Source organism: Ranitomeya imitator, chromosome 2, assembly GCF_032444005.1.
Source record: "Ranitomeya imitator isolate aRanImi1 chromosome 2, aRanImi1.pri, whole genome shotgun sequence".
Taxonomy (NCBI): Eukaryota; Metazoa; Chordata; class Amphibia; order Anura; family Dendrobatidae; genus Ranitomeya; species Ranitomeya imitator.
The window spans coordinates 54,119,172-54,143,735 of record NC_091283.1 but is presented as its reverse complement, the minus strand read 5'-3'; the positions used below and the strand labels follow the sequence as shown (position 1 = coordinate 54,143,735).

Here is a 24,564-nt window from a genome sequence, read left to right as displayed (position 1 = left end):
TCCAGTAGGTATACACATCCGAAAATGATGCACGACAGAGCGCGCATTTCATTTTGTGCCAGGGGGATCGTACATAAGCCCCGACAGGACCAATAAACGGATGACAGAACACAGTATGAAAGCACCCTTAGGCCAATAGTCACACCACCCTGGGTCCTGCCAGCTTTTTTTGCAGTCCGTCCAGTGTTTTACAAAGGACATTACTTCCTGTGTCTTCAGCTGAGAAGGGGGCTGGCTTAGCTATTGAAAGAAACAGTCAGCAATTCCATTTCACACATCATTTTGGTCATGTGCCGACTTAAGGAAACCGATTCCAGGACCCCGGATTGAGCAGCCACTAGCAGCTGATTTATGTCTATTTGTATTTTACCTGTAAAACTCCTTTAATAATGAAATGATCACAAAGTGTCTTGCTGACTAATAGGGCGCAAGGAAATGGGTTCTTCTACTTTTAGTACATAATTGTACAGCGGATACATCGTATCATGCCAGATCATTTAATTGCCTGCCGGAAGGTGTGCCAGGCTTGCCCAAGTACACCCTAATATCATATGTCAGGATCGGTGGTGAGCATGGAGGCCGGTGCCATCGTGCCCTGATATCCACCAGTCATAGAGCCCAGATTACATGACAATTAAAGGGGCGTCTGTTACTGGCATGTGTGTTAGGGCGAACATATTTCCTGAGCTAGAAATCAATGACATAAAGTAGTCTGGAGATACAGAATATGGACAAACGTAATAGACACATGTACTAATTGTATTCCACTTTCTCATTCAATCCCATATTGCCCCAGTGTATAATATCCAGCCCCTTGCCCCTGATCTATAACCTCTGTCCCCTCACCTCCAGTGTATAACATCCGGCCCATTGCCCCTGGTGTATAACATCTAGCCCCATTTCCCCCTGAGTATAATATCTAGCCCCATTGCCTCTTGTGTATAACATCTGGCCCCATTGCCCCCAATGTATAAGATCTAGCCCCATTGCCCCCCATGTATAACATCTAGCCCCATTTCCCCCTGTGTATTACATCTGGCCCCATTGCCCCCGATGTACAGTGGGGCAAAAAAGTATTTAGTCAGTCCGCAATAGTGCAAGTTCCACCACTTAAAAAGGTGAGAGGCGTCTGTAATTTACATCATAGGTAGACCTCAACTATGGGAGACAAACTGAGAAAAAAAAAATCCAGAAAATCACATTGTCTGTTTTTTAACATTTTATTTGCATATTATGGTGGAAAATAAGTATTTGGTCAGAAACAAAATTTCATCTCAATACCTTGTAATATATCCTTTCTTGGCAATGACAGAGGTCAAACGTTTTCTGTAAGTCTTCACAAGGTTGCCACACACTGTTGGTATGTTGGCCCATTCCTCCATGCAGATCTCCTCTAGAGCAGTGATGTTTTTGGCTTTTCGCTTGGCAACACGGACTTTCAACTCCCTCCAAAGGTTTTCTATAGGGTTGAGATCTGGAGACTGGCTAGGCCACTCCAGGACCTTGAAATGCTTCTTACGAAGCCACTCCTTCGTTGCCCTGGCGGTGTGCTTTGGATCATTGTCATGTTGAAAGACCCAGCCATGTTTCATCTTCAATGCCCTTGCTGATGGAAGGAGGTTTGCACTCAAAATCTCACGATACATGGCCCCATTCATTCCTTCATGTACCCGGATCAGTCGTCCTGGCCCCTTTGCAGAGAAACAGCCCCAAACCATGATGTTTCCACCACCATGCTTTACAGTAGGTATGGTGTTTGATGGATGCAACTCAGTATTCTTTTTCCTCCAAACACGACAAGTTGTGTTTCTACCAAACAGTTCCAGTTTGGTTTCATCAGACCATAGGACATTCTCCCAAAACTCCTCTGGATCATCCAAATGCTCTCTAGCAAACTTCAGACGGGCCCGGACATGTACTGGCTTAAGCAGTGGGACACGTCTGGCACTGCAGGATCTGAGTCCATGGTGGCGTAGTGTGTTACTTATGGTAGGCCTTGTTACATTGGTCCCAGCTCTCTGCAGTTCATTCACTAGGTCCCCCCGCGTGGTTCTGGGATTTTTGCTCACCGTTCTTGTGATCATTCTGACCACACGGGGTGGGATTTTGCGTGGAGCCCCAGATCGAGGGAGATTATCAGTGGTCTTGTATGTCTTCCATTTTCTAATTATTGCCCCCACTGTTGATTTCTTCACTCCAAGCTGGTTGGCTATTGCAGATTCAGTCTTCCCAGCCTGGTGCAGGGCTACAATTTTGTTTCTGGTGTCCTCTGACAGCTCTTTGGTCTTCACCATAGTGGAGTTTGGAGTCAGACTGTTTGAGGGTGTGCACAGGTGTCTTTTTATACTGATAACAAGTTTAAACAGGTGCCATTACTACAGGTAATGAGTGGAGGAAAGAGGAGACTCTTAAAGAAGAAGTTACAGGTCTGTGAGAGCCAGAAATCTTGATTGTTTGTTTCTGACCAAATACTTATTTTCCACCATAACATGCAAAAAAATGATAAAAAAAACAGACAATGTGATTTTCTGGATTTTTTTTTCTCAGTTTGTCTCCCATAGTTGAGGTCTACCTATGATGTAAATTACAGACGCCTCTCATCTTTTTAAGTGGTGTAACTTGCACTATTGCTGACTGGCTAAATACTTTTTTGCCCCACTGTATAACATCTGACCCCACTGACCCCTGTGTATAACATACAGCCCCATTGCCCCCCGTGTATATGATCCCTCCCCATTGCCCCTGATTTACAACCTCTGTCCCCTTTACCATAGTGTATAACATCTTGCCCCTCACCTCCAATCTATAATATCCTGCCCCCCCCCCGGTGTATAACATTCATCCACCTTGCCCAACATGAAAATCACCAACGCTCTGCTAACTCCATAACTGCACAGTCCAGACCTCCTCTGGTAATAACATCAGCACAGACACTGCGCCCCCATCGGCAGCTTCATGGCCGAGCAGCTGCATGCGGCCTTACATCACCAAGCACAATGTCGCGCGTGGGATGGAGTGGTGTAAAGTTCTGTACAGTGACGGATCACACGTCTCTCTCTGGCGTCTGAGGACTCTGGGTCTGACAGATGCATTCAAAATGTGTCTCTGTTTGGCTTTTAAAGGCCCTTTGTTTCTCTCTGTACATTTAACTTTGTTGTAGTTTGTGCTCCTGAAATCAGATGGGAGGAAATCAGAAAAAGTTAGTGGGGGAGACCCTCTCCCGTCTGAACGAGCTCTCTGATTAAATCTCTGTTGACTCATTCTACAGGTAGCAATTGACACAGAGGCTACAGAATACAAGCTGTGCAAAATTTTTAAGGAAACCCAAAAGAAAAACTGATTTTTAGCCTCATATCCATACATTTAATTAAAATACAAATGAGTTTGGTGGAAGAACATGAGCGGCCGCACAGAGCCCGGACCCCAGGCCTCTAAAGTTGTGTCCTAAAAACGCACTAAAAGAAGCAACACAAAGCAGAGACATGATGGGGCCGGCGTCCGCTCTGCAGCCATACATTGCACAGAGGGCCCATTGATTGTCGGGCGCGCTGTGTCATGTTTCATTGCTGCAGGGTAAATGAACAGTTAGTGGAGGCTTCCCGCAGCATTTACAGCTGAAATACCCATTCTGGTGACCGATTCCCTTTATAGAAAAACAAATCTCGTATTCATTTACTCCGCAGGTGATTCGCTGTTATCAGCCATTTCTGGGAAGAAGCTAGTGATCTTCTATGCGATTCCTTAAAGGAAGAAGTCCAGGAAAACGTTTCTCCTTGTAGATGCCCATCCCTAGTTCTGAGAACGGCCAGAATCATTCACCGGATACCGGTAGCAGCTTCTATTACCACCTTTATTTTATAGACAGTCAATGGTAGATTCAAGCTGAAATATTCTCTCTCTGGAGAGTTCCCCCCAGAAACAGCACCAGAAAGAGAGTCTCCATAAACAGCACCAAAAAGAGAGGACCCCATAAACAGCACCAGAGAGTGCCCTCATAAACAGCACCAGAGTGTCTCCATAAACAGCACCAGAGAGTGCCCCCATAAACAGCACCAGAGAGTGCCCCTATAAACAGCACCAGAGAGTGCCCCCATAAACAGCACCAGAGAGTGCCCCCATAAACAGCACCAGAGAGTGCCCTCATAAACAGCACCAGAGTGTCTCCATAAACAGCACCAGAGAGTGTCTCCATAAACAGCACCAGAGAGTGCCCCTATAAACAGCACCAGAGAGTGCCCCCATAAACAGCACCAGAGAGTGCCCCCATAAACAGCACCAGAGAGTGCCCCATAACCAGCACCAGAGTGTCTCCATAAACAGCACCAGAGAGTGCCCTCATAAACAGCACCAGAGAGTGTCTCCATAAACAGCACCAGAGAGTGCCCCCATAAACAGCACCAGAGAGTGCCCTCATAAACAGCACCAGAGAGTGCCCCCATAAACAGCACCAGAGAGTGCCCCTATAAACAGCACCAGAGAGTGCCCCCATAAACAGCACCAGAGAGTGCCCCCATAAACAGCACCAGAGAGTGCCCCATAACCAGCACCAGAGTGTCTCCATAAACAGCACCAGAGAGTGCCCTCATAAACAGCACCAGAGAGTGTCTCCATAAACAGCACCAGAGAGTGCCCCCATAAACAGCACCAGAGAGTGCCCTCATAAACAGCACCAGAGTGTCTCCATAAACAGCACCAGAGAGTGCCCCCATAAACAGCACCAGAGAGTGCCCCTATAAACAGCACCAGAGAGTGCCCCCATAAACAGCACCAGAGAGTGTCTCCATAAACAGCACCAGAGAGTGCCCCCATAAACAGCACCAGAGAGTGCCCCCATAAACAGCACCAGAGAGTGCCCTCATAAACAGCACCAGAGTGTCTCCATAAACAGCACCAGAGAGTGCCCTCATAAACAGCACCAGAGAGTGCCCCCATAAACAGCACCAGAGAGTGCCCTCATAAACAGCACCAGAGAGTGTCTCCATAAACAGCACCAGAGAGTGCCCCCATAAACAGCACCAGAGAGTGCCCCCATAAACAGCACCAGAGAGTGCCCTCATAAACAGCACCAGAAAGTGCCCCATAACCAGCACCAGAGTGTCTCCATAAACAGCACCAGAGAGTGCCCTCATAAACAGCACCAGAGAGTGTCTCCATAAACAGCACCAGAGAGTGCCCCCATAAACAGCACCAGAGAGTGCCCCCATAAACAGCACCAGAGAGTGTCTCCATAAACAGCACCAGAGAGTGTCTCCATAAACAGCACCAGAGAGTGCCCCCATAAACAGCACCAGAGAGTGTCTCCATAAACAGCACCAGAGAGTGCCCCCATAAACAGCACCAGAGAGTGCCCTCATAAACAGCACCAGAGAGTGCCCCATAAACAGCACCAGAGAGTGTCTCCATAAACAGCACCAGAGAGTGCCCCCATAAACAGCACCAGAGAGTGTCTCCATAAACAGCACCAGAGAGTGCCCCCATAAACAGCACCAGAGAGTGCCCTCATAAACAGCACCAGAGAGTGCCCCATAAACAGCACCAGAGAGTGTCTCCATAAACAGCACCAGAGAGTGCCCCTATAAACAGCACCAGAGAGTGCCCTCATAAACAGCACCAGAGAGTGCCCCCATAAACAGCACCAGAGAGTGCCCCCATAAACAGCACCAGAAAGTGCCCCCATAAACAGCACCAGAGAGTGTCTCCATAAACAGCACCAGAGAGTGCCCCCATAAACAGCACCTGAGTGTCTCCATAAACAGCACCAGAGAGTGCCCCCATAAACAGCACCTGAGTGTCTCCATAAACAGCACCAGAGAGTGTCTCCATAAACAGCACCAGAGAGTGTCCCCATAAACAGCACCAGAGAGTGTCCCCATAAACAGCACCAGAGAGTGTCCCCATAAACAGCTCCAGAGAGTGTCCCCATAAACAGCACCAGAGAGTGTCCCCATAAACAGCACCAGAGAGTGTCCCCATAAACAGCTCCAGAGAGTGTCTCCATAAACAGCACCAGAGAGTGTCTCCATAAACAGCACCAGAGAGTGTCTCCATAAACAGCACCAGAGAGTGCCCCCATAAACAGCACCAGAGTGTCTCCATAAACAGCACGAGAGAGTGCCCCCATAAACAGCACCTGAGTGTCTCCATAAACAGCACCAGAGAGTGTCTCCATAAACAGCACCAGAGAGTGTCCCCATAAACAGCACCAGAGAGTGTCCCCATAAACAGCACCAGAGAGTGTCCCCATAAACAGCTCCAGAGAGTGTCCCCATAAACAGAACCAGAGAGTGCCCCATAAACAGCACCAGAGTGTCTCCATAAACAGCACCAGAGAGTGCCCCCATAAACAGCACCAGAGAGTGCCCCCATAAACAGCACCAGAGAGTGCCCCATAAACAGCACCAGAGTGTCTCCATAAACAGCACCAGAGAGTGCCCCCATAAACAGCACCAGAGAGTGCCCCCATAAACAGCACCAGAGAGTGCCCCATAAACAGCACCAGAGAGTGCCCCATAAACAGCACCAGAGTGTCTCCATAAACAGCACCAGAGAGTGCCCCCATAAACAGCACCAGAGAGTGCCCCATAAACAGCACCAGAGTGTCTTCATAAACAGCACCAGAGAGTGTCTCCATAAACAGCACCAGAGAGTGCCCCCATAAACAGCACCAGAGAGTGCCCCATAAACAGCACCAGAGTGTCTTCATAAACAGCACCAGAGAGTGCCCCCATAAACAGCACCAGAGAGTGCCCCCATAAACAGCACCAGAGAGTGCCCTCATAAACAGCACCAGAGAGTGCCCCATAAACAGCACCAGAGAGTGTCTCCATAAACAGCACCAGAGAGTGCCCCCATAAACAGCACCAGAGAGTGCCCTCATAAACAGCACCAGAGAGTGCCCCCATAAACAGCACCAGAGAGTGCCCCCATAAACAGCACCAGAAAGTGCCCCCATAAACAGCACCAGAGAGTGTCTCCATAAACAGCACCAGAGAGTGCCCCCATAAACAGCACCTGAGTGTCTCCATAAACAGCACCAGAGAGTGCCCCCATAAACAGCACCTGAGTGTCTCCATAAACAGCACCAGAGAGTGTCTCCATAAACAGCACCAGAGAGTGTCCCCATAAACAGCACCAGAGAGTGTCCCCATAAACAGCACCAGAGAGTGTCCCCATAAACAGCTCCAGAGAGTGTCCCCATAAACAGCACCAGAGAGTGTCCCCATAAACAGCTCCAGAGAGTGTCTCCATAAACAGCACCAGAGAGTGTCCCCATAAACAGCACCAGAGAGTGCCCCCATAAACAGCACCAGAGTGTCTCCATAAACAGCACGAGAGAGTGCCCCCATAAACAGCACCTGAGTGTCTCCATAAACAGCACCAGAGAGTGTCTCCATAAACAGCACCAGAGAGTGTCCCCATAAACAGCACCAGAGAGTGTCCCCATAAACAGCACCAGAGAGTGTCCCCATAAACAGCTCCAGAGAGTGTCCCCATAAACAGAACCAGAGAGTGCCCCATAAACAGCACCAGAGTGTCTCCATAAACAGCACCAGAGAGTGCCCCCATAAACAGCACCAGAGAGTGCCCCCATAAACAGCACCAGAGAGTGCCCCATAAACAGCACCAGAGTGTCTCCATAAACAGCACCAGAGAGTGCCCCCATAAACAGCACCAGAGAGTGCCCCCATAAACAGCACCAGAGAGTGCCCCATAAACAGCACCAGAGAGTGCCCCATAAACAGCACCAGAGTGTCTCCATAAACAGCACCAGAGAGTGCCCCCATAAACAGAACCAGAGAGTGCCCCATAAACAGCACCAGAGAGTGCCCCCATAAACAGCACCAGAAAGAGTGTCTCTGTGGCGCCCCAGGGTCCTGGCCATCACAGTGGCATTGTTTTCCCCATGAGGAGAGTGATGTCACGCTTGGAGGCGATGAAGGATAACTTTCTTCAGGTAAATCTCACATACAACACGTTCACACTCCAGGCCAGAAGGGGGAGCTCTGAACCCGGATTAAGGGGAGCGGCCCTTATATATTCTGGCTGGAGGGGAAGTTAGAGAGCAGTTGGTCCAGAGAGACCAAGGGAGCAGAGAGCGCCTGACAGCAGACTGGAGCATTCTGGGGATAGGAACGTGTTTGGAGCCCTGCAGCCAGAGGTGCTGCAGCACAAGCATTGAAAGGATTAAGAAGGACGAACAGATTGTGGAAGAGATTGCAGGAGAATAGAGCCAGGGGGACAGAGCTGAGAAGTGGCTACCTCCCTGGCTAGTGCAGATTCCGGTAGCTGGAAAACCGTGGCCGTGCTGAACTCTATAGTGGCATAGCTGAAACCGGCAGGACAGCTGGATTGTACATCACTTGCCCGTATTGATATCCAGGAGACACAGTGATAATTATAGGGCCCGGGTCATGATAGAGACCCTGTAAAACGGCCCAGTTCACCTGTCATACGGGTTGTGTCCTATCCTTTATGGGGGACAGAGAGGAGCTGTGAGGACATTATTTGAAGCCTTAAGCAGTAAGGAACCACATCACCACCGCACTTTTAGGAAGGTGAGAGGACCTGGAGTCGCCTCCAAGCCGGCCGGACCCTGCCTGTACCTGTTGTCCGATGCCCTGGACTGAGGTTGCCTGAAGCTACAGTAAACCAGGTAAAGACATTGCAAACCTGTGTCCTCATTCTTCATCGCACCATCCACCATCTTTACCTATACACCGGGAGCCCTGGGGATATACTTCACCTGTGGGAAGGTATACCATCTAGCTACCATAACATCACCCCAGAGGACCCCTTAAAGCAGCGTTGGTCCCCACTGACCGAATACCACAGGTGGCGTCACAAACATAAACTTTATTCAATATCCCTTTTACATGGGCGGCCACGGACCAGGTCGTCGCCGTGACACGTCCTCTTAAGTACTGGACCCGGTATTGAGTGCCCCAGGGCCCTGGCGGGTGTTCCATCTCCATATACAGCACCAGAAAGAGAGTGCCCCCATAAACAGCACCAGAAAGAGAGTGCACCCATAAACAGCACCAGAAAGAGAGTGCCCCCATAAACAGCACCAGAAAGAGAGTGTCTCCATAAACAGCACCAGAAAGAGAGTGCGCCATATACAGCACCAGAAAGAGAGTGCCCCCATAAACAGCACCAGAAAGAGAGTGCCCCCATAAACAGCACCAGAAAGAGAGTGTCTCCATAAACAGCACCAGAAAGAGAGTGCCCCATATACAGCACCAGAAAGAGAGTGCCCCCATAAACAGCACCAGAAAGAGAGTGCCCCCAAAAACAGCACCAGGAAGAGCGGGTCTCCATAAAAAGTAACAGCTAGAGAGTGCCCCCATAAACAACACCAGGAAGAGAGTGTCTCCATAAACAGCACCAGGAAGAGAGTGCCCCCATAAACAGCACCAAGAAGGGCGGGTCTCTATAAAAAGTAACAGCTAGAGAGTGCCCCCATAAACAGCACCAGAAAGAGAGTGCCCCCATAAACAGCACCAGAAAGAGAGTGCCCCCATAAACAGCACCAGAAAGAGAGTGTCTCCATAAACAGCACCAGAAAGAGAGTGCCCCATATACAGCACCAGAAAGAGAGTGCCCCCATAAACAGCACCAGAAAGAGAGTGCCCCCATAAACAGCACCAGGAAGAGCGGGTCTCCATAAAAAGTAACAGCTAGAGAGTGCCCCCATAAACAACACCAGGAAGAGAGTGTCTCCATAAACAGCACCAGGAAGAGAGTGCCCCCATAAACAGCACCAAGAAGGGCGGGTCTCTATAAAAAGTAACAGCTAGAGAGTGCCCCCATAAACAGCACCAGAAAGAGAGTGCCCCCATAAACAGCACCAGGAAGAGCGGGTCTCCATAAAAAGTAACAGAGAGTGCCCCCATCAACAGCACCAGGAAGAGAGTGCCCCCATAAACAGCACCAGGAAGAGAGTGCCCCCATATACAGCACCAGAAAGAGAGTGTCTCTATAAACAGCATCAGAAAGAGAGTGCCCCCATAAACAGCACCAGAAAGAGAGTGCCCCCATAAACAGCACCAGAAAGAGAGTGCCCCCATAAACAGCACCAGGAAGAGCGGGTCTCCATAAAAAGTAACAGCTAGAGAGTGCCCCCATAAACAACACCAGGAAGAGAGTGTCTCCATAAACAGCACCAGGAAGAGAGTGCCCCCATAAACAGCACCAGAAAGAGAGTGTCTCCATAAACAGCACCAGAAAGAGAGTGTCTCCATAAACAGCACCAGAAAGAGAGTGCCCCCATAAACAGCACCAGAAAGAGAGTGTCTCCATAAACAGTACCAGAAAGAGAGTGCCCCCATAAACAGCACCAGAAAGAGAGTGTCTCCATAAACAGCACCAGAAAGAGAGTGTCTCCATAAACAGTACCAGAAAGAGAGTGCCCCCATATACAGCACCAGAAAGAGTCTCCATAAACAGCACCAGAAAGAGAGTGTCTCCGTAAACAGCACCAACCAGAGAGTACCCTTATAAATAGTATCTGAAAGAGAAAGTCCACCTAAGCCATACTTGGCAGAGACTGCCGCAATAAATAGTTCTAGCAAGAGAGTGCTTCCATAAAAACAACCAGTCAAAGAGTGCCTCCATAATCCGTACAGAATGGAAGTACCCCAATAACCAGTAAAATCACATCCTCCATATTTACAGCCAGAGTGACAGTGCGCTCGCTCGTACGCAGTAGAAGCCATAGAGTGCGCTATAGAGTGTTATCCTGTGCAGGAGCAGACATCATAGATGCCACCTGTACTGCCGCACAATGGCCCCAAAGGTCGGTGACATTGTGCAGCTCTTGGATGGCAGAGGGCCCAGAGACAGTTCTTACACAGGGCCCCTTCTGTCTGTGAGAGTCAGAGAGTGCTGCTATAATCAGTACCAGCCAAAGAATGCCCCCATAAACAGTGCCAACAAAGAATGCCCCCATAAACAGTGCCAGAATGCCCCCATAACCAATGTCAACAAAGAATGCCCCCATGACCAGTGCCAACAAAGAATGCCCCCATAACCAGTGCCAACAAAGAATGCCCCCATAACCAGTGCCAACAAAGAATGTCCCCATAACCAGTGCCAACAAAGAATGCCCCCATAACCAGTGCCAACAAAGAATGCCCCTATAACCAGTGCCAACAAAGAATGCCCCCATAACCAGTGCCAACAAAGAATGCCCCCATAACCAGTGCCAACAAAGAATGCCCCCATAAACAGTGCCAACAAAGAATGCCCCCATGACCAGTGCCAACAAAGAATGCCCCCATAACCAGTGCCAACAAAGAATGCCCCCATAACCAGTGCTAACAAAGAATGCCCCCATAACCAGTGCCAACAAAGAATGCCCCCATAACCAGTGCCAACAAAGAATGCCCCCATAACCAGTGCCAACAAAGAATGCCCCCATAACCAGTGCCAACAAAGAATGCCCCCATGACCAGTGCCAACAAAGAATGCCCCCATAACCAGTGCCAACAAAAAATGCCCCCATGACCAGTGCCAACAAAGAATGCCCCCATAACCAGTGCCAACAAAGAATGCCCCCATAACCAGTGCCAACAAAGAATGCCCCCATGACCAGTGCCAACAAAGAATGCCCCCATAACCAGTGCCAACAAAGAATGCCCCCATAACCAGTGCCAACAAAGAATGCCCCCATGACCAGTGCCAACAAAGAATGCCCCCATAACCAGTGCCAACAAAGAATGCCCCCATAACCAGTGCTAACAAAGAATGCCCCCATAACCAGTGCCAACAAAGAATGCCCCCATAATCAGTGCCAACAAAGAATGCCCCCATAACCAGTGCCAACAAAGAATGCCCCCATAAACAGTGCCAAGTTGCCAACAAAGAATGCCCCCATAACCAGTGCCAACAAAGAATGCCCCATAAATAGTGCCAAGTTGCCAACAAAGAATGCCCCCATAACCAGTGCCAACAAAGAATGCCCCATAAACAATGCCAACAAAGAATGCCCCCATAACCAGTGCCAACAAAGAATGCCCCCATAACCAGTGCCAACAAAGAATGCCCCCATAACCAGTGCCAACAAAGAATGCCCCCATAACCAGTGCCAACAAAGAATGCCCCCATAACCAGTGCCAACAAAGAATGCCCCCATGACCAGTGCCAACAAAGAATGCCCCCATAACCAGTGCCAACAAAGAATGCCCCCATGACCAGTGCCAACAAAGAATGCCCCCATAACCAGTGCCAACAAAGAATGCCCCCATAACCAGTGCCAACAAAGAATGCCCCCATGACCAGTGCCAACAAAGAATGCCCCCATAACCAGTGCCAACAAAGAATGCCCCCATAACCAGTGCCAACAAAGAATGCCCCCATGACCAGTGCCAACAAAGAATGCCCCCATAACCAGTGCCAACAAAGAATGCCCCCATAACCAGTGCTAACAAAGAATGCCCCCATAACCAGTGCCAACAAAGAATGCCCCCATAATCAGTGCCAACAAAGAATGCCCCCATAACCAGTGCCAACAAAGAATGCCCCCATTACCAGTGCCAACAAAGAATGCCCCCATAAACAGTGCCAACAAAGAATGCCCCCATGACCAGTGCCAACAAAGAATGCCCCCATAACCAGTGCCAACAAAGAATGCCCCCATAACCAGTGCTAACAAAGAATGCCCCCATAACCAGTGCCAACAAAGAATGCCCCCATAACCAGTGCCAACAAAGAATGCCCCCATAACCAGTGCCAACAAAGAATGCCCCCATAACCAGTGCCAACAAAGAATGCCCCCATGACCAGTGCCAACAAAGAATGCCCCCATAACCAGTGCCAACAAAGAATGCCCCCATGACCAGTGCCAACAAAGAATGCCCCCATAACCAGTGCCAACAAAGAATGCCCCCATAACCAGTGCCAACAAAGAATGCCCCCATGACCAGTGCCAACAAAGAATGCCCCCATAACCAGTGCCAACAAAGAATGCCCCCATAACCAGTGCCAACAAAGAATGCCCCCATGACCAGTGCCAACAAAGAATGCCCCCATAACCAGTGCCAACAAAGAATGCCCCCATAACCAGTGCTAACAAAGAATGCCCCCATAACCAGTGCCAACAAAGAATGCCCCCATAATCAGTGCCAACAAAGAATGCCCCCATAACCAGTGCCAACAAAGAATGCCCCCATTACCAGTGCCAACAAAGAATGCCCCCATAAACAGTGCCAACAAAGAATGCCCCCATAATCAGTGCCAACAAAGAATGTCCCCATAACCAGTGCCAACAAACAATGCCCCCATAACCAGTGCCAACAAACAATGCCCCCATAACCAGTGCCAACAAACAATGCCCCCATAACCAGTGCCAACAAAGAATGCCCCCATAAACAGTGCCAAGTTGCCAACAAAGAATGCCCCCATAACCAGTGCCAACAAAGAATGCCCCATAAACAATGCCAACAAAGAATGCCCCCATAACCAGTGCCAACAAAGAATGCCCCCATAACCAGTGCCAACAAAGAATGCCCCCATAACCAGTGCCAACAAAGAATGCCCCCATAACCAGTGCCAACAAAGAATGCCCCCATAACCAGTGCCAACAAAGAATGCCCCCATAAACAGTGCCAACAAAGAATGCCCCCATAATCAGTGCCAACAAAGAATGCCCCCATAAACAGTGCCAAGTTGCCAACAAAGAATGCCCCCATAACCAGTGCCAACAAAGAATGCCCCATAAACAATGCCAACAAAGAATGCCCCCATAACCAGTGCCAACAAAGAATGCTCCCATAACCAGTGCCAACAAAGAATGCCCCCATAAACAGTGCCAAGTTGCCAACAAAGAATGCCCCCATAACCAGTGCCAACAAAGAATGCCCCATAAATAGTGCCAAGTTGCCAACAAAGAATGCCCCCATAACCAGTGCCAACAAAGAATGCCCCATAAACAATGCCAACAAAGAATGCCCCCATAACCAGTGCCAACAAAGAATGCCCCCATAACCAGTGCCAACAAAGAATGCCCCATAACCAGTGCCAACAAAGAATGCCCCCATAACCAGTGCCAACAAAGAATGCCCCCATAACCAGTGCCAACAAAGAATGCCCCCATAACCAGTGCCAACAAAGAATGCCCCCATAACCAGTGCCAACAAAGAATGCCCCCATAAACAGTGATTTTGGGTTGGGACGAGTTCCAAGACTGACTGCAGCTCAGTGGCCATTCACGTCTAAACTGTAATACCAGACACAGCCTATAGGTAAGAGGGGCGCTGTTTCTGAAAAGCAGAGGTTTTTTTTTTTTTAATCCTATACAACCCCTTTAAATGGATCCTTCCCATTAATAATCTCAATATAATTTTGTGTTGCTGGTCAGGGTGACTCCGTCCTCTCCCCATTGTACACTGTGATGCAATGGGTGTGCTTATGGCAGGGTACACGGCGTATCATTGTGTGTATCTGCGGATCACACTTCCTGCCTGTCGGAGACACACGTCAGGGTCCTGCTTAATTCATGTCAATGTGAGTGTTTGTGTCACCGTGTGAGGTCACGGCGTGAGATCAGGAAGTCGTGTGTGGAGTAGAGCGTTCCCTCTGCTCTCGATGAGTGTGCGTGTATTCACATCTCCACGTCTTTCCATTTATTGCACATGTTGCCGTAAAATGTTATTCTCAAATTTCCCCAAACTGTGCAATGAGAGGGGACATGGTATTCTGACTGGGAAGGGTGAGGAGGGTGAGGAGATCTGACAAACGTTCCCTGTTCTTATATATCACAGCGGGAATTGCTTATAGGACAACTCCCTAATGGAATTTCCTGGATTAGGGCAGAGCGACGGGATTAAATCCCAATTTGTGAGTAAAGGAGGATTAACATAGCAGATTCCTGCCCATAACCAGCTCCCACTAACAAAGTAATCAAGTTGATTAAAGCCCATTGTATGGAGTGAAACTGAATGGGGACAAACAATTGTTAAAGTATACCTATCATACCTGATGGGCTGCAGCGCTCACGTCACATAAACAATCACCGGCCGCCGACATAAAGGCTATGTGCACACGTTGCGGATTTGGCTGCGGATCTGCAGCGGTTTTCCATGCAGTGTACAGTACCATGTAAACCTATGGAAAACCAAATCCGCAGTGCACATGCTGCGGAAAATACCGCGCGGAAACGCTGCGGTTTATTTTTTTGCAGCATATCAGTTCTTTGTGCGGAATCCGCAGCGTTTTACACCTGTTCCATAATTGGAATCCGCAGGTGAAATCTGCACAAAAAACACGGAAAATCCGCACTAAATCCGCAGGTAAAACACAGGGCGTTTTACCTGACCTGCGGATTTTTCAGAATCTGCGTGGAAAAATCCGCACCCCAATCCACAACGTGGGCACATACCCAAAGAGTCAACGGCTGCTGATGGGCTGCAGCGCTCACGTGATGTAAAGAGTTAATGGCTGCAGCACTAACGTGATGTAAAGAGTCAACGGCTGGTGATGGGCTGCAGCGCTCGCACAAAGTATTGAGTCAAGGGCTGCTGATGGGCAGCAGCGCTTATGTGACGGAAAGAGTCAACGGCTGGTGATGGGCTGCAGCGCTCGCACGAAGTGTAGAGTGAATGGCTGCAGCACTCGCATTATGTAAAAAGTCAACATCTGCTGATAGGCAGCAGCGCTCACGTGACATAGAGAGCCATGGCTTTTGATGGGCTGCAGCGCTCACGTGACGTAAAGAGTGAATGGCTGCAGCGCTCAGGTGACGTGAAAAGTCAGCATAAGATGTGGTGCCGACAACGATGATTTTCAGGTGGATATGACAGACGCGAGCCGCCAGTGGATATTATTGCCGCCTTAGGCTAATGAACGGGCACAGGAGTTCTCTCGACTGCTCGCTCAGCCGACTATCGACCTGGGGGTAGCGCCATCATTTTCCTATATCTACACCAGATTGATAATGTGTGTGGAGATCTTATAAGATGGTGTAGAGACAGGATCCTTAATAACGTTACTCGTGGGGTGATGGCATCCTGTCCCCGACATCCTCTCGTTTAGCGTTTAGGTATCAGCGGAGTCACGCTTGGTATTTCAGTATGGGCCCCAGGCCATCAGTGATACAATGCTTCAGTCAGGCCTACTGGTGAGTCACAGGCCAGCCGCTGACAAGCATGGCAGTCATGCCAGCGTCACACACCAGTCACCTCAGTGCGGCCACAATGAGTCCCCAGCTGGGATTGTGTCACAAGGACAGGTCTGTACATGGAGCCGTGTATGGCGGAGCCGTGTACGTGTGTTATTGTGAGCGCTGCTATTATCCGCTCGGCTTACACTCTCCGAGCAGAAAAGGAAGCTGTGTTCCCATCAGTGTCATATTTTAAGACGTTTCCCCCCCTGAGGTTTACCTTATCGCTGGTAGCAAACAGCGCGTTATCTCGCAGCTTTTCTTTCAGGAAGTAGAGGACATATTGTACTCCTCGTAGGGAGGATACCCGTACTCGATGTAAAAAAAAAATAATAGCAAATCAGGGGTTAAAGTTCTGCTTCTGTTTGGGGCTAAAAATCATTTTTGCAAATGGGTCCATTTCAAAATTTGGCACCGTTTTGCTTTTACGGCCTTCAACTTTGACGTGGTCTGCAGTCATAAATCAGCTGAGAGGAGCTCAGAAAAGCACAGATAAGAGAGATAGACGCTCCCCGTCACACTATATCAGAATGAGCTCAGTGACGAATTGAAGACTAAGGGTACAAAACTGTTAAAGGGAACCTGTCACCTGAATTTGGCGGGACCGGTTTTCGGTCATATAGGCGGGGTTTTCGGGTGTTTGATTCACCCTTTCCTTACCCGCTGGCTGCATGCTGGCCGCAATATTGGATTGAAGTTCATTCTCTGTCCTCCATAGTACACGCCTGCGCAAGGCAAGACAGAGAAATCGGGGTCTGACTACAGAGGGATTGTTTGTTGTCTGTTGCCATGGAGATACACAGTCCATATAGGATCTGTGGAACCTGTAGGAAGATTTTAATCGAAGGGGTATTCGGACAGGGGATATTTTCCCGATCTTTGGCGGTCACCCCGCTGGGACCCACATCGATCCTGAGTGAATGGAGCCGTGGTCGTTCATGATTCGACCCTATGACAGCGCTGAAGACCAGCCATATCGGTCACACAGGCCTCTGCTTCTCAGGATCGCTGTGACTCAGACCTCGATGGATAGCGGATGATTTCCAAACTTGAGAATACTCTTTTAAGACCCATTTAAAAGCTACGGGCGGCACGGTGGCGCAGTGGTTAGCACAGCAGCCTTGCAGCGCTGGAGTCCTGGGTTCGAACCCCACCAAGGACAACATCTGCAAAGAGTTTGTATGTTCTCTCCGTGTTTGCGTGGGTTTCCTCCGGGCACTCCGGTTTCCTCCCACATTCCAAAGACATACTGATAGGGAATTTAGATTGTGAGCCCCATCTGGGACAGCGATGATAATGTGTGCAAAAAATGTAAAGCGCTGCGGAATACGTTAGCGCTATATAAAAATAAAGATTATTATTATTATTATTATTATTACTTTACTATCAACATTACGAGAATTGACTGGTTTTTAATTTCTTCTGATGACTAGACTGGTCTGATCTACTCGAAACGGCCAGATACTTCAAAAGATGACTTAATCGTTGCCTTTTTTGTCTACGTCCCTCCGGGCACATCCTGTTTTTTTATTACCTACATGACTCATTACAGAATTATGTCCAATTTTCTCTCTTTGCTTTTCTTATTTGCTGATCTGTGTATCCTGGTCAACACTCGATCAGCGGTTCACTCCTCAACATGAGCAGCGCCGACGATTCCTGCGATGGCTTATCATCACTGAATTTATAGGCCTGTTTGTCAGATCTAAATCTGCGATTGAATTGAGAAATTGGGGGTGAAGATGGTGCCAGGAGGGGGAGGCGGACAGGATACGTCTTCTAGCAAATAAGTGTAATCGGGGGATCTTAAACAGGTCTGGCTGAGATGTCAGGGTTATATAGTATAAAAACTATAAGCGGTGATAACAGACAATGTCTGGGGAAAGAAGGATTAGGCATGTTGAATTTCAACATGCCCGATCATCTATTTCGGCTAGAAGTGTCGGGCAGCAATCTACTCCTCTCTACCGGTTGAGAACGTTTGCCGAGCATCCACGTCTATTGGGGTTCAGGGGTAAGATCTGATAGCTGAGCTATCGATAGTATAAGACCCCCTATAGATGTGATTCTTTTTCTGGGATCCGATGATAATTTTATATCCATTGTCCCAAAACATAGATCAGAAATACTGACTTTTGATCTAACCCTTACCAGCCCAAGGTTCCTGCTATTACTGTCCCGGTTCATCTGGTGGCATTTGTGTCCCCCCCCATTTTTCATCTGATGTCACCTTAAGACATGACCCCACCAGAAGTATCAAGATGGAGGCGGTACAAAATTCAGAACAAAAAAGACTACAACTAGTAAAGGTGGAAAAGAAATTCTATTCCTGCAATTGTTGAATTCACTTAAAGGGGTTTTCAAGGTGCACGGTCTCCCCTGGCCGGACATTGGGTGTGGAGAGACGCAACTGCACCCTGGTCCTACAGCTGCCGAGACAACCATGGGTGTCCGGAGGGCACGGTGTTGTGAATTCTGCTCTTGGGCTCCCTCCGGTGTTTATAAGTGGTAGCGCTGCTGTCTTTGGATCGCAGCATTCATCATTCATCATTCATCATTCATCAAACGATTTTTCCAAAGCGTTTGATACCGTGCCGCACAAGAGGTTGGTACACAAAATGAGAATGCTTGGTCTGGGGGAAAATGTGTGTAAATGGGTTAGTAACTGGCTTAGTGATAGAAAGCAGAGGGTGGTTATAAATGGTATAGTCTCTAACTGGGTCGCTGTGACCAGTGGGGTACCGCAGGGGTCAGTATTGGGACCTGTTCTCTTCAACATATTCATTAATGATCTGGTAGAAGGTTTACACAGTAAAATATCGATATTTGCAGATGATACAAAACTATGTAAAGCAGTTAATACAAGAGAAGATAGTATTCTGCTACAGATGGATCTGGATAAGTTGGAAACTTGGGCTGAAAGGTGGCAGATGAGGTTTAACAATGATAAATGTAAGGTTATACACATGGGAAGAAGGAATCAATATCACCATTACACACTGAACGGGAAACCACTGGGTAAATCTGACAGGGAGAAGGACTTGGGGATCCTAGTTAATGATAAACTTACCTGGAGCAGCCAGTGCCAGGCAGCAGCTGCCAAGGCAAACAGGATCATGGGGTGCATTAAAAGAGGTCTGGATACACATGATGAGAGCATTATACTGCCTCTGTACAAATCCCTAGTTAGACCGCACATGGAGTACTGTGTCCAGTTTTGGGCACCGGTGCTCAGGAAGGATATAATGGAACTAGAGAGAGTACAAAGGAGGGCAACAAAATTAATAAAGGGGATGGGAGAACTACAATACCCAGATAGATTAGCGAAATTAGGATTATTTAGTCTAGAAAAAAGACGACTGAGGGGCGATCTAATAACCATGTATAAGTATATAAGGGGACAATACAAATATCTCGCTGAGGATCTGTTTATACCAAGGAAGGTGACGGGCACAAGGGGGCATTCTTTGCGTCTGGAGGAGAGAAGGTTTTTCCACCAACATAGAAGAGGATTCTTTACTGTTAGGGCAGTGAGAATCTGGAATTGCTTGCCTGAGGAGGTGGTGATGGCGAACTCAGTCGAGGGGTTCAAGAGAGGCCTGGATGTCTTCCTAGAGCAGAACAATATTGTATCATACAATTATTAGGTTCTGTAAAAGGACGTAGATCTGGGGATTTATTATGACGGAATATAGGCTGAACTGGATAGACAAATGTCTTTTTTCGGCCTTACTAACTATGTTACTATGTTACTATGTTACTATGTAGGTGTGTCCACTTATTGCAATTTTGACTGGGCTATTTAGCCTTGCTTTACCCTTTAGTCAGTGCCAGTTGTCCATTGTTCCTGGAGGATTCACATCCCTGCCTGGTCTCTCCTGCTTTGCTGTTCATTTCAAAGATAAGTTCTGGCTCTGATTTTTGCAGTCCACATGCTGTGGGCCTTATTGTTCAGTTCTTTTCCATGTTTTGTCTTGTCCAGCTTTGTCTGTGTAAGGATTTTTTGCAGCCAAGCTGTGTCTCTGGAGATACAGATATACCCTCCATGCCTTTAGTTAGTTGTGGAGATTTTGTATTTTCTGTGGTGGATATTTTCTAGTGTTTTAATACTGATCGCATAGTACTTTGTCCTATTCTTTCTATTTAGCTAGTATGGCCTCCTATGCTAAATCCTGATTTCAGTCTGCGTATGTTATTTCCCTCTCCTCTCACAGTCAATATTTGTGGGGGGCTGTCTATTCTTTGGGGATTTTCTCTGAGGCAAGATAGTTTTCCCTTTTCTATCTCTAGGGTTATTTAGTCCTCCGGCTGTGTCGAGGTGTCTAGAAAGTGTTAGGTACCCCCCACGGCTACTTCTAGTTCCGGTGTTAGGTTCAGGGTATGCGGTCAGTACAGGGACCACCTTCTCTAGAGTCCGTCTCATGCTGCTCCTAGGCCACCAGATCATAACAGCACGGCTTCTAAATAATGGGCTCTTTACACAAGACTCAAAGGCCTGTGGATGGCGGCTGTGACCACTTACCAAGAGTTACATGGCAAACTGATCAGGATGGAGCCCAAAATACAAAGGAAAGACCCCAATACGGCCACTTGTGGGTGAAGTTTCGCCAAGCTCCAGCCCATTGGCTACTCAGTTTGTGGGAGTCTCCTGAAAAATCTATTATCTATCTATCTATTATCTATCTATCTATTATCTATCTATCTATTATCTATCTATCTATCTATCATCTATCTATTATCTATCTATCTATCTATCCTTCTATCCCATATCTATCTATTATCTATATATCTATCATCTATCTATCTATTATCTATCTATCTATCATCTATCTATCTATCTATCATCTATCTATCTATCTATTATCTATCTATCTATCTATCATCTATCTATTATCTATCTATCTATTATCTATATCTATCATCTATCTATCTATTATCTATCTATCTATCATCTATCTATCTATCTATCATCTATCTATCTATCTATCATCTATCTATCTATCTATCATCTATCTATCTATTATCTATCTATCTATCTATCTATCTCATTCCTTCTATCCTATCTTTCATCTATCTATCCTTCTATCCCATATCTATCTATTATCTATATATCTATCATCTATCTATCTATTATCTATCATCTATCTATCTATTATCTATCTATTATCTATCTATCTATTATCTATCTATCTATCTAATTCCTTCTATTATCTATCTATCTATCTATCATCTATCTATCTATCTATCTATCTATCTATCTATCTATCTATCTATCTCATTCCTTCTATCCTATCTTTCATCTATCTATCCTTCTATCCCATATCTATCTATTATCTATATATCTATTATCTATCTATCGGTCTATTATCTATTATTTATCTATTATCTATCTATCATCTATCCTCTATTTTCTATTATCTATCTACAGTATCATCTATATCTATTATCTATCATCTGTTATCTATCATCTATTTATATATGTATTTATGTATCTATTATCTATCATCTATCTATCTATTATTTATCTATTATCTATTATCTACCCCCACATGGTGCAGTGAATGCTATGTTACATAATACATGTCAGCAGAAGGTTGAATGACATACAGAATAGGGAAACACATCATTTTGTGTGTAAATAACTTCCACCAGTTGTCCCATCACTGTACTTGCTGGCCGTGGTATAATCTCTGTGTAATGTTTGTCTCTCCACAGATAAGTCTCCCTCCTGTGAAGAGGAAGAGATCCCTGGAAAACAGAAGTGAGATTCCATCTGACATAAATCACGGACTACTTTTTTTTTAAAGGCACCCAACTATAGTGCGGAGGAATACTGTTCAATTTATAGAAAATAAACTTCTCGATGCGCAGTGATATCTATGCGCTGAACGCGTTGCCTAGAGCCAGACAGCGCCCACTGTGTTCTCATTGGTGGATTATCGAGTGACGTATTTAACAGGAGGAGGGAATCTCCGTCTAACGGTGGCTGTGATGGGACAAAACTATTCAGATCGCGCAGCCAAGGCTGCTGTAGGTTTCTCCGCTGGCGGAGGGTGGAAGAAGCGCCTCCGAGTGCGAAGGAGGCGGAGAAGAGAAGACAAAAGCCCGGCTGAGGAGCTCGCTTGTCCGGAAAAGGGCAGGAGGCAGCCTCCCAATAGAAGAAAGCACAGACTAAGTATACAGCAGCCTGAACTGGAAGAGAAACCATCAGCAAGTCTCATACAAGAAAGGTCTGATGCTGGCTGCAGTGCTGCACCTAGGACGGTGAGGAGTGCAGCTGATAAAGGGCTGACACCCAGTGCAGCACAGAGTATTTCAGCTGATAAAGGGCTGACACCCAGTGCAGCACAGAGTATTTCAGCTGATAAAGGGCTGACACCCAGTGCAGCACAGAGTATTTCAGCTGATAAAGGGCTGACACCCAGTGCAGCACAGAGTATTTCAGCAGACCGTGGGTCAGAGGTCTTGGCCCTTCCAGGAGGAGAGCGCCCATCGTCTGCTGGCCAGGGTACAGCCCCGGGTACACCAGCTGCCGCAGCTCCTGACATGAGACTGGATGGGCAGGGTGGGCGGCTCAGAAAGGATATGTCCAAGTGCGATGCCGCCAAGCCCGGTCTGACCACCGCGAAAGAAAGAGTATGGCTGGAAGACGGGAAGAAGAAGCTGTTGGGGTCCCCTGCTGACAGTCTCAGGATATTGGGGGGCACAGAACGCACCCTAGAAGGTGCCGGGCGGACGGATAAAGGGGGCAGCGAAGTTTTGGACCCTGCTGGTGGCAACTGTAGAGAGAACGGACTCCATCACCACATGAGCACCATGGTGGGGGAACAAACGTCTAGGAGACCCCCGTGTGAAGCCTCGACGGCCGAGAGCGGAGGGGTTTTATCGCACGTCACCATCTCTGTTGTCCCCCCAGATGAGAAAATGGGATCGAACAATCACCCTCATCATTGTCCCGTGGAGGAACTGTGGACTACTGAGTCTGGAATCGGTGGCCTTAAGTTAACCATTACTCCCCCGGATACGGACTGTCCCCCCAAAATTGATGACTCGCTGTTACACCGAAGGGGACCCCCTTTTCTCCTGAACTCCGATACCAACAGCTATGCCATCCCCCGGCTTATTGTGACCAGAGATGTCAGCCCCAAGCGCTGCGTGCCCCCGTCTTTGTCCCCCCAGTTCCTTGAAACGGGGTTCAGCCTTGACGTCCCCCTCTCGGGTGAGGCCGAGTCGCCCTGCTCGGATAGCGGCTGCGGCGGGTCCCCAGTGCCTTCCCTTTTTCTCCGCAAGTTGTCCAGTTCCTCCGGCCTCTCGTCTGCTTCATCCTTTGAGGAGTCTGAAGATGACTTCATCGGCAGCGACTTGGAGCCCAGTGGGTTAATGGTCTGCGGTGCTGAGGAGCACGGAGCATCAGTAAGTTTAGAGTCCAGGATCTTCTTTTTTTTTGGGGGGGGGGAGACGTTCTCTTGAGATGTGTTGATTATCATGTGGCTCGTCAGCTGTTTCGAAACTACAACTCCCAGCATGCCCTGACGGTCCGCGGTTATTGGGGCATGCTGGGTAGTTGTAGTGGTGAAGCAGGTGAATAGTCGCATGTGGTTGACCATTGCGCAGATCTTTACGCTGCTGCGATTGCAACGATCTGTCACGTGCCGCGATGTCATCTTCATGTTGCTTGACCAAAGCGATGAGATGAGTCTCACCGGTGACTTCAGGCATCAGTGAGTGGATGTGGGCGACTTATGACGATCGCGGGAGCTCTGACGATCATTCATCTTCCCGTGCCATAAGGAATCCTGGGGGTCTCAGTAGCCCGACTCCTGTATGACAGCCGAAACTCGCCCGCGCCTTAGCGATCTGATCAGCCTCATCACATTCCCACTTTTTTTTTGTGTGTGTAAACTGTTATCTTCTGACATGTCATGGTGAGTTGTCAGAAGAAGTTGTCGTAGAGGGTCCCGTACTGCCAGTCCGGAGGTGCAGCGCTCTTCTGCATGGTTCCGATCACCACCACTTTGACAGTGACACTATCGGCCCCTCGTATCGCCACCTTTGTTCCAGTAATCCGCGTATTCTCTGAACGCCAGGGGTGCACTAATAGCCATAGCTTGGCACTCACAATGACTGTTTTGTTGATTTTACAGTTTCATTGTTTTCAGTAAGCCAAAATCTGGAGTGGAACCTACAGGCTAAAGCCAGACGGAGCGGCCCCAAAGTCACCTCGCCCGGTAGCCTCTGCAACTTTAAAGTTGCTTGTAAACAGTAACTTTGATTTTTGTCGGGAGGGGGATGAGCTCTTTCATCCGAAATACCGTGCATACGAGCGTAATGGTTTTTCAGGTGAGACCGCTATCCCCCATCAACATGAATACACTCCTTATTAGCCACTATGGTTTTTGGCCGCACCA

At 47.9% G+C, this 24,564-nt stretch overlaps 1 protein-coding gene across 1 annotated transcript in view; it reads left to right on the top strand.

The window, feature by feature from the left end:
* Positions 1 to 24,564, top strand: part of ITPKC (inositol-trisphosphate 3-kinase C) — a 72,419-nt gene that overhangs the window by 9,200 nt on the left and 38,655 nt on the right. The window contains exon 2 of the mRNA XM_069746746.1: positions 21,872 to 23,569. Within this exon, the coding sequence (XP_069602847.1) occupies positions 22,148 to 23,569 (1,422 nt within the window). The 5' untranslated portion in view covers positions 21,872 to 22,147. The remainder of the gene's footprint in view (positions 1 to 21,871; positions 23,570 to 24,564) is intronic.